This window comes from Salmo trutta, chromosome 1 (assembly GCF_901001165.1).
Source record: "Salmo trutta chromosome 1, fSalTru1.1, whole genome shotgun sequence".
Taxonomy (NCBI): Eukaryota; Metazoa; Chordata; class Actinopteri; order Salmoniformes; family Salmonidae; genus Salmo; species Salmo trutta.
In genome coordinates this window covers 13,968,991-13,980,540 of record NC_042957.1, presented here as the reverse complement: position 1 = coordinate 13,980,540, position 11,550 = coordinate 13,968,991, and the positions used below count along the sequence as shown (strand labels likewise).

At 40.1% G+C, this 11,550-nt stretch overlaps 1 protein-coding gene across 1 annotated transcript; it reads right to left on the bottom strand.

The window, feature by feature from the left end:
* Positions 1-449: 449 nt before the first annotated feature.
* Positions 450-11,324, bottom strand: LOC115166116 (splicing factor 3B subunit 6). Its single transcript, XM_029719862.1, has 4 exons — positions 11,173-11,324; positions 10,567-10,685; positions 1,927-2,065; positions 450-1,067 (listed from the first exon to the last, which is right to left on the bottom strand). The coding sequence occupies exons 1-4, from the start codon at positions 11,200-11,202 to the stop codon at positions 978-980; spliced, it is 378 nt and encodes a 125-aa protein (XP_029575722.1). The 5' UTR covers positions 11,203-11,324; the 3' UTR covers positions 450-977.
* Between the last annotated feature and the right edge of the window lie 226 nt (positions 11,325-11,550).

The following is an 11,550-nucleotide window of genomic DNA, read 5'->3' as shown; positions in this document are numbered from 1 at the left end:
TAAAACCACAATCTGTATAGTTGTGTTCATATTAGAATAAGCAGGCAAACCAACGGTAGAGATTATCTTCTTGAGGATGTCTTGGGTATAGATCTACCACACTCCAGAACATCTCAGCTCTCTAAATGCGAGTTGAATTGGCCCAGTGACAAATATGGTTTTAGCCATGATACAAAGCTATGTGAAAGGAAAGCAGGCTGACTAGACTGTAATACTGACTGAAAAGATCCCTGGTTCAGGATAGTGTGAAAGACCCTGTGCATTGCGTATGTAGAATTACAATAGAGCTGCTGGCAGTCGTGTGTGCCTGTCTATGAGTGACCGTGACCTATGCCTCTACTTTGACCTGGGCTGGAACCTACCGACCTATTACTGTTGACCTTTATGGGGTCAGGAAGAGGACAGTGCTATGACAGAAGTGCATTCATGCAAGACGTATGGGCAGCAGCTTTTATAAAAGGACCATTTATTTTACAGAAAATAGCAATTTATTTGACAGAATCTAAAAACTCAAGTGAATTTGTATGAATTACCATTTTTTATGAATACGTTTACATCAAACTGCAGAACATTTTTTTCCACAGAGATTGTATGTGTTCAAAATGCACACCAAAGAGACATACCAAAACTAAAATAAAACAAAAACACTGTCAAAGCCTGTAAAATGCAACCTCCGTCACATAGCAATCAGTAGAAAAATGCCCATATGCTGGGGATTATCGCCAAAAGAATTCACCCTAATATACTTGATAACCAAGATATTACCCAATTACAAAACACAAATCGGTTAACTTCAGCAATTGGACAAATTAAGATGTACAAATGATTTAGAATTTAAAAAATAAGCAAAATAAAATAAAAAACATTTCAGGAGACAAGAGCCCTAGAAGCAAACATTATTGGCTTACAACAAGCAAGAGGTGAATTTGTACAGATGTCAAAATGCACATTCTGTGCCAAAGGGGGAAGAGGGGAGACTATTTTGGGGGATCTGTGTTGATGCCATATTTCTCCTTCAGAAGCTTCAGCTGCTCCTCTTTCTTCTTGGTGTCCATCTTCTGGAAAGCCTGTGAGACAAACAGTGGAATGAAAATCATGAGTAATGCATGTTTAAGTGCAAAACGTTACACCGTTTACATGTGACAACCAAACAGAGGCCGACCTGTCAGGAAAAAAATAACATTGATTACAACATTTACCTCACATTAGTGCCTTAAAAGGTAGAGCCAGTGATGAACAAAGTACGCAAAAATATCAGGCCAACTTCCGCAACAACTAAGAGTGCGAAGCGCGAGGCTAAACTTCTTTGCCGTTTTGGTCTAGCAGCTATCACACGTTGCAGCAGAGTGAGGCACATCTGTGTACATGTGTAGATCATCTGTGCCGTCTTCCTTCGCGCTCGTCTGCAATATCTGTGGTTCATCCAGCTGCTCGCAGCAGCATAATATTGCAGAGTCTCAGTTTAATAAAAATAAGCAGTTTGACTCTCTTCCCCCAGACACCTACAGGGTCAAATGTAGTGTACCAGCATCCAATTTGTAAGTCGCTCTGGATAAGAGCGTCTGCTAAATGACTTAAATGTAAATGTAATTGACTAATACCAACACCAGTGCTCAACAACCCTGTTCCTGGAGTTAGCGTCCTGTAGGTTTTCGCTGCAACCACAGTTGAAACTAACCTGATTCAACTTATCAACCAGATAATTATTACAACCAGCTGCGCTCAATTAGGGTTGGAGTGAAAACCTACAGGACAGTAGCTCTCCAGGAACAGGGTTGGAGAGCCCTGGCCTACAATGTTTGTTCAGTATGGTATTTTCTATGCGCAAAGCTATGAAAGTTACTAGTCCCGTTGAGAAAATATATCAACAATGGTTAGAGGAGTCATTGTCAGGTCCTTGATTGATGAGATTATAGGCCTACGTACCCTGTTTGCATTGTAGTATAAAACTACAAGATATCTGTTGCAGACGTTGAATCCAGAAAGGTGATCGCAGGCATTCTTGGCATCAAAGATGTCCTCGTAGACCACATAAGCTGTCCCTCTTGATTCCGGTGTGTTTCCACTGAAAGACAGTGCATAAGAATACATACATTTAGACAAGACAATGATGAGACTTTGTGGATGAATACCTGCCACAGTTCTGCAGACTAGCCTACACACAAGGAGGTGATACATAAACTAGCAAACAAACAGCAGAGACCGGAGGACATCATCCAACCTGGAACTGAGCTCCCAGGCTTGAAAGGACAGACCAGATACAAATTCAATTAGCACTAAGGTGTGAAGTAAAAGGGCTTTTGGCCCAACAAGTGTCAGGAGTCTTTGAAGCGCCCTCTGAAGCCCCCTCCTACTGTTCAAAGACCATTCACTTTTTCCAAGTGGGTGTGACACACAGCAACTCCCATTGCCTGCTGCACTGCTGCTTGGATTCCACCTGGCGATTTGTTCACCATCTACCCTGGTCTGTCTCCCCTGTCTGGTATAGGTACCTCCACAACACTCACCCCTCTCTCCCGAGCTTTCACTCGCCTCCAGCACACACGCACTGTTGGGGCGAGTGACTCTGAACTGACAATGGCTATATATTTTCTTTTTTTCTTGTGCATTTTGCCTCATGACTCCTGCATACTTTGTTGACTACAAACTATTTTTTTTTTTTTTTTTAGACCTTTATTTAACTAGGCAAATTAGTTAAGAACACATTCTTATTTTCAATGACGGCCTAGGAACGGTGGGTTAACTGTCTTGTTCAGGAGCAGACCGACAGATTTTTACCTTGTCAGCTCGGGGATTCAATCTTGCAACCTTACTAGTCCAACGCTCTAACCACCTGCTTTACATTGCACTCCACGAGGAGCCTGCCTTTTACGCGAATGCAGTAAGAAGCCACGGTAAGTTGCTAGCTAGCATTAAACTTATCTTATAAAAACAATCAATCAATCATAATCACTAGTTAACTAAACATGATTGATGATATTACTAGTTTATCTAGCCTGTCCTGCGTTGCATATAATCGCTTAGGTACACGTTGCTCCAACCATAAACATCAATGCCTTTCTTAAAATCAATACACAAGTATATATTTTTAAACCTGCATATTTAGTTAATATTGCCTGCTAACATGAATTTATTTTAACTAGGGAAAATGTGTCACTTCTCTTGCAAACAGAGTCAGGGTATATGCAGCAGTTTGGGCCACCTGGCTCGTTGCGAACTGTGAAGACTATTTCTTCCTAACAAAGACAGCCGACTTCACCAAACGGGGATGATTTAACCTTTTGGGGCTAGGGGGCAGTATTTGCACGGCCGGATAAAAAAACGTACCCGATTTAAACTGGTTACTACTCTTGCCCAGAAACGAGAATATGCATATAATTAGTAGATTTGGATAGAAAACACCCTAAAGTTTCTAAAACTGTTTGAATGGTGTCTGTGAGTATAACAGAACTCATTTGGCAGGCAAAACCCTGAGACAGATTCTGACAGGAAGTGGATACCTGATGTGTTGAATTGACTTTAAGCCTATACCATTGAAAAACAAAGGGGGTGAGGAATGTTTTGGCACTTCCTATTGCTTCCACAAGATGTCCCCAGCCTTTACAAAGTGTTTTGAGTCTTCTACAGTGAGATCTGACCGAAGAAGAGCCTTGGAACTGTGATGGCCCATTAGACACCTTGCGCGCGCGAGTTGATGGTGGGTACTCTCATTCCGAAACGTTTTAAAAGAGAACCCAATGGTCCGCCTTGAATTTTATTCATGTTCTGGTTAAAAAAGGCCCTAATGATTTATGCGATACAACGTTTGACATGTTTGAAAGAACGTAAATATATTTTTTCCGTTCGTGAAGTGAAGTCCGGCTGGCTTAGATCATGTGCTAACAACACGGAGGTTTTTGGACATAAATGATTAGCTTTTTTGAACAAAACTACATTCGTTATGGACCTGGGATTCTTTGGAAGTGACATCTGATGAAAAGAATCAAAGGTAATGGATTATTTACATAGTATTTTCGATTTTAGATCTCTCCAACATGGCGGTTAGTCTGTATCGCAATGCGTTTTTTTCGGGGCGCAGTGCTCAGATTATTGCAAAGTGTGATTTCCCAGTAAGGTTAATTTTAAATCTGGCAAGTCCATTGCGTTCAAGAGATGTAAATCTATAATTCTTTGAATGACAATATAATATTTTACCAATGTTTTCTAATATTAATTAATTATTTTGTTGTCATGACTTGACTGCCGGTATTGGAGGGAAACGATTTCCTGAACATCAACGCCATAGTAAAACGCTGTTTTTAGATATAAATATGAACTTGATAGAACTAAAAATGCATGCATTGTCTAACATAATGTCCTAGGAGTGTCATCTGATGGAGATTGTAAAAGGTTAGTGCATAATTTTAGCTGATTTTATGGTTTTGGTGACGCCTGTCTTTGAATCGACAATACATTACACACAGCTATTGTCAATGTACTCTCCTAACATAACCTAACTTTATGCTTTCCCCGTAAAACCTTTTTGAAATCGGACAACGTGGTTAGATTAAGGAGATGTTTATCTTTCAAAGGCTGTAAGTTAGTTGTATGTTTGAGAAATTTTAATTTTGACATTTATTTGGTTTCAAATTTGCCGCTCTTGAAATGCACCTGCTGTTGATAGGGTGCGCCACGGGTGGCACACTAACGTCCCACATAGCCCCAAGAAGTTAAGAGTGTGCTCCTAATCTCAGCTCGTTACCTGTTTAAAAGACATCTGGGAGCCAGAAATCTTTCTGATTGAGAGGGGGTCAAATACTTATTTCCCCTCATTAAAATGCAAATAAATGTATAACATTTTTGACATGCGTTTTTCTGGATTTTTTTGTTGTTATTCTTGCTCACTGTTCAAATACACCTACCATTAAAATTATAGACTGATAATTTCTTTGTCAGTGGGCAAACGTACAAAATCAGTAGGGGATCAAATACTTTTCCCCCCTCACCGTACATTTTTAATTCTGCATATTTAGCTAAAAGAAATCCAGGTTAGCAGGATATATTAACCAGGTGAAATTGTGTCATTTTGCGTTCATTGCACGCAGTCAAGGTATATGCAACAGTTTGGGCCGCCTGGCTCATTGCGAACTAATTTGCCAGAATTTTACGTAATTATGACATAAGGTTGTTCAATGTAACAGGAATATTTAGACTTAGGGATGCCACCCGTTAGATAAAATACGGAACGGTTCCGTATTGCACTGACAGGAAAACCGTTTTATTTTCGAGATGATAGTTTCCGGATTCGACCATATTAAATGACCTAAGGCTCTTATTTCTGTGTGTTATTATGTTATAATTAAGTCTATGATTTGATATAGCAGTCTGACTGAGCGGTGGTAGGCAGCAGCAGGCTCGTAAGCGTTCATTCAAACAGCACTTTTGTGCATTTGCTAGCAGCCCTTCGCAATGCATTGCGCTGTTTATGACTTCAAGCCTGTCAACTCCCAAGATTAGGCTGGTGTAACTGATGTGAAATGGCTAGCTAGTTAGCCGGGTGCGCGCTAATAGCATTTCAAACGTCACTCGCTCTGAGACTTGGAGTAGTTGTTTCCCTTCCTCTACATGGGTAACGCTGCTTCGAAGGTGGCTGTTGTCAATGTGTTCCTGGTTCGAGCCCAGGTAGGAGCGAGGAGAGGGAAGGAAGCTATAGTGTTACACTGGCAATACTAAAGTGCCTATAAGAACATCCAATAGTCAAAGGTATATGAAATACAAATCGTATAGAGAAATAGTCCTATAACTCCTATAATAACAACTACAACCTAAAACTTCTTACCTGGGAATATTGAAGACTCATGTTAAAAGGAACCACCAGCTTTCATATGTTCTCATGTTCTGAGCAAGGAACTTAAACGTTAGCTTTATTACATGGCACATAATGCACTTTTACTTTCTTCTCCAACACTTTGTTTTTGCATTATTTAAACCAAATTGAACATGTTTCATTATTTATTTGATGCTAAATTAATTTTGATGTATTATATTAAGTTAAAATAAGTGTTCATTCAGTATTGTTGTAATTGTCATTACTATAAACCAAAAAATATAAAAATATATAAAAACAAATCGTCCGATTAATCGGTATTGGCTTTTTTTTTGGGGTCCTCCAATAATCGGTATCGGCGTTGAAAAATCATAATCGGTCGACCTCTACTACAAACGTTCTTTACCCAACCGTGGGACAGACGGTTTGTTCCCACACTCGGGACTCTGACTCTATTGGTTACATAGACTTTGGCCTCCCATCCTATTCTAACCATCTCTCGCCGGCTTTGTATTCATGTTACCTAATGAAATTGCTGTACAGTATGATCTTGTTGCCATCTGATGCACATGCAGATGTCATAAATCAGCACTGCAGAGCACTCCCTGTACTATGCCGTGCCTTGATAGTATTACTGTTGATGATATCTGGAAATATGCATGTACACCCTGGCCCATCTACTGTTGCTAGCCCCAATTCTGACTTGTGATCTGATATCTGCTTTACTGATTTCTGCTCTCGTAAAAGCCTGGGTTTTCTGCACGTTAACACTAGAAGCTTATTACCTAAAATCGATCAATTGAAAGTGTGGGTTCAAAGCTCCAATCCAGATGTGTTGGTCATTACTGAGACGTGGTTAAGGAAGAGTGTTTTGAATACTGATGTTAACCTTTCTGGTTATAACCTTTTTCGGCAAGACAGATCTTCCAAAGGTGGGGGAGTGGCAATCTTTACCAAGGATCACCTTCAGTGCTCGGTTGTCTCCACTAAGTCTGCCCCCAAACAATTTGATTTGCTGGTTTTAAGCATTAAACTTTTAAATAGCTCTTTGTTGACTGTTGCTGGATTCTATCGTCCTCCATCAGTACCGGCCTGTGCCCTACCTGCCCTAAGATCTCTCCTGGCCCCTTACACTAAGTCTGAATTTGTCCTGCTAGGTGACCTAAACTGGGACATGCTTAAACCACCTGACAAAGCCCTAAAGCAATGGGACTCCCTAAATCTTTCTCAGATTATCACCAATCCCACAAGGTATGACTCCAAACACCCAGAAAAGGCTACTCTCCTCGATGTTATTCTCACAAATAATCCTGACAGGTATAGGTCTGGTGTTTTCTGTAATGACCTTAGTGATCACTGTTTTACAGCCTGTGTCCGTAATGGCTGCTCAGTGAAACGACCTGTCCTGATTTGTCATAGACTCTTGCAAAAAAAAAAATATGAGCAAGCCTTCCGTCATGAACTGGCCTCTGTAAAATGGTATAGAATCAGCTTGATCCCCTCTGTCGAAGACGCTTGGACCTTTTTTAAAAATATTTTCAGTGGTATTGTTAACCTGTTATGGATAGGGGGCAGTATTTTCACGGCCGGATGAAAAACGTACCCAATTTAATCTGATTATTACTCCTGCCCAGAAACTAGAATATGCATATAATTATTAGCTTTGGATAGAAAACACTCCAACGTTTCTAAAACTGTTTGAATGGTGTCCGTGAGTATAACAGAACTCATTTGGCAGGCCAAAACCTGAGAAGATTCCTTACAGGAAGTGCGCTCTCTGACCATTTCTTGGCCTTCTACACTCTCTTTATTGAAAACTGAGGATCTCTGCTGTAACGTGACACTTCCTACGGCTCCCATAGGCTCTCAGAAGGCGGCAAAACGATGAATGATGCCTTTGCAGGCCCAGGCTGAAAAACAGTAGCGCATTTTGATAGTGGTCGATCTGAGGACAATGAGACTGAGGCGCTTGCACGAGGCGACACCATGTTTTTATTCTTTCGTCTTTGAACGAAAACAACGACTCCCGGTCAGAATATTATCGCTATTTACGAGAAAAATCGCATAAAAATGTATTTTAAACAGCGGTTGACATGCTTCGAAGTACAGTAATGGAATATTTAGACATTTTCTGTCACGAAACGCGTCGGGTGCGTAACCCTTCGTCACCCTTCAGATAGTGTCTTGAACGCACAACAAAATGCCGCTATTTGGATATAACTATGGATTATTTGGAACCAAACCAACATTTGTTATTGAAGTAGAAGTCCCGGGAGTGCATTCTGACGAAGAAAAGCAAAGGTAATACAATTTTTCTTATAGTAAATCTGAGTTTGGTGAGGGTCAAACTTGGTGGGTGTCAAAATAGCTAGCCTGTGATGGCGAGCTATCTACTCAGAATATTGCAAAATGTGCTTTCACCGAAAAGCTATTTTAAAATCGGACACCTCGATTGCATAAAGGAGTTCTGTATCTATAATTCTTAAAATAATTATGTTTTTTGTGAACGTTTATCGTGAGTAATTTAGTAAATTCACCGGAAGTGTTCGGTGGTTTTTGATATAAATATGAACTTGATTGAACAAAACATGCATGTATTGTATAACATAATGTCCTAGACATGTCATCTGATGAAGATCATCAAAGGTTAGTGCTGCATTTAGCTGTGGTTTTGTTTTTTTGTGACATTATATGCTAGCTTGAAAAATGGGTGTCTGATTATTTCTGGCTGGGTACTCTGCTGACATAATCTAATGTTTTGCTTTCGCTGTAAAGCCTTTTTGAAATCGGACAGTGTGGTTAGATAAAGGAGAGTCTTGTCTTTAAAATGGTGTAAAATAGTCATATGTTTGAAAAATTGAAGTTTTTGGATTTTTGAGGAATTTGTCATTCGCGCCACGCCTATCATTGGATATTGGAGCAGGTGTTCCGCTAGAGGTTAAACTTGACCCCAAAAAATGATCTGGGTCAGATGGTTTAGACCCTTTCTTCTTTAAGGTTGCTGCTCCTATCATCGCAAAGCCTGTCTCTCCTTTCTGGGAGTTTCGCATTGCTTGGAAGGCAGCCACAGTTCGTCCTTTATTTAAAGGGGTAGATCAAGCTGGTCCTAACTGTTATAGGCCTATTTCTCTTTTGCCCTGTTTATCAAAAGTGTTGGAAAAACTTGTCAATAATCAACTTTCAACTTTCTTGATGTCTATAGTATTCTCTCGGGTATGCAATCTGGTTTCCGCTCAGGTTATGGATGTGTCACTGCAACCTTAATAAAGATCCTCAATGATGTCACCATTGCCCTTGATTCTAAGCAATATTGTGCTGCTATTTCTATTGACTTGGCCAAAGCTTTTGATACGGGAGGCCATTCCATTCTTGTGGGCCGACTAAGGAGTATTGGTGTCTCTGAGGGGTCTTTGGCCTTGTTTGCTAACTACCTCTCTCAAAGAGTGCAGTGTATAAAGTCAGAAAATCTGCTGTCTCAGCCACTGCCTGTCACCAAGGGAGTACCCCAAGGTTCAATCCTAGGCCCCACGCTCTTCTCAATTTACATCAACAACATAGCTCAGGCAGTAGGAAGCTCTCTCATCCATTTATATGCAGATGATACAGTCTTATACTCAGCTGGCCCCTCCCCAGAGTTTGTGTTAAACGCTCTACAACAAAGCTTACTTAGTGTCCAACAAGCTTTCTCTACCCTTAACCTTGTTCTTAACACCTCCAAAACAAAGGTCATGTGGTTTGGTAAGAATGCCCCTCTTCCCACAGGTGTTATTACTACCTCTGTGGGTTTAGAGCTTGAGGTAGTCACTGCATACAAGTACTTGGGAGTATGGCTAGACGGTACACTGTCCTTCTCTCAGCACATATCAAAGCTGCAGGCTAAAGTTAAATCTAGACTTGAAAGAGGAGCGTAGTCGCACCCCAGCTGCCAAACTAACCCTGATTCAGATGACCATCCTACCCATGCTAGATTACGGAGATATAATTTATAGATCGGCAGGTAAGGGTGCTCTTGAGCGGCTAGATGTTCTTTACCATTCGGCCATCAGATTTGCCACCAATGCTCCTTATAGGACATATCACTGCACTCTATACTCCTCTGTAAATTGGTCATCTCTGTATACCTGTCACAAGACCCACTGGTTGATGCTTATTTATAAAACCCTCTTAGGCCTCACTCCCCCCTATCTGAGATATCTACTGCAGCCCTCATTCTCCACATACAACACCCGTTCTGCCAGTCACATTCCATTAAAGGTCCCCAAAGCCCACACATCCCTGGGTCGCTCCTCTTTTCAGTTCGCTGCAGCTAGCGACTGGAACGAGCTGCAACAAAACACAGTTTTATCTCAATCTCAATTATGGACACTCTTACTGACAGTTGTGGCTGCTTTGTATGATGCATTGTTGTCTCTATCTTCTTGACCTTTGTGCTGTTGACTTTGCCAAATAATGTTTGTACTGCTACCATGTTGTTGTCATGTTTTGCTGCCTTGCTATCTTAGATCTCTCTTTATGTAGTGTTGTCTCTCTCTTGTTGTGATGTGTTTTGTCCTATATTTATATTGTATTCATTTTTTTAATCCCAGGCCCCGTCCCCACAGGAGGCCTTTTGCCTTATGGTAGGCCGTCATTGTAAATAAGAATTTGTTCTTAACTGACTTGCCTAGTTAAATAAAATAAATTAATAAAATAAACTATGTAAACTACATCCCCCATGGTATATCTGAGCATTCCATCCAGATCAACAACCTTCCACTTACGTTCGAATCTGCCGTATTGGTCCATACTTCCCAAAGATGTCATACATTTCCTCAGCTGTGATCTTGTATGGTAGATTTCTAATGTAGAGTATTCTGTTGACTTCAGGTGGTAATCGAATCTGCATAGGAAACAGCATTTGCAACTGATACGCTCAATTTACTTATAACTAAATAACGTAAAATGAGTATAACCTTTTGACAAGTTGTGTAAACTAACGTGTCATGATCAAGCTACTAAGTAATGTTAGTTACGCAGTTTAAAGCAAGTTAACTTGAGTGAAAATAATTAACGTTAGATAACATTACATTTCCCCCACAAAAAAAGCGTTTTAGTTGAATGGTGTTTGATATTTACGTCTTAATATAATATGGCTAACGATAAAGCATAGCTTGTACATGTGTGAAATAGGACAAATACAAGCACCCATCAAATTATTATTAAATCGATCAAGCCAATCGCCGCCTTTAGCTTAGCGTTACAGTATCTAGTTAGCGAGCTAGCTTCGTTAGCCACCGAACTACCACGCTAAATTTAAACTAAACCTGACGAGGTTGATTAGCTATAGCTATCATTTGAACACCAAAAAATGATACATGTCAACTTACATTGGCTCGTTTAGCTGCTTGCATAGCCATGCTTGTATATTTTGTGTACAAAATGTGCTAAGAAAAATATACGAAATCTACTTTTGTCATCGACTACACACGAACGCAGATCTTTTTTACCGTATTTCCGATTCTAGACGATACAGTTCCGGTTACGTCATTTAGGGATCAAGTGTAATGCTATTTAAATTAAATTATGTTTCTGTCAGTAAAGTTTCCATAGACTGTATTTCTAAATCTTAATTTGATATTTATCCCTAAGCCTTTTTTTATTTCGTTTTATTATTCATTCTCAAGCCTGTGTTTGATGACTTAGTGATCCTCAAACCTGTGTTTGATGATTTAGTGATCGTATGGTTACAGGACGATACTACCACC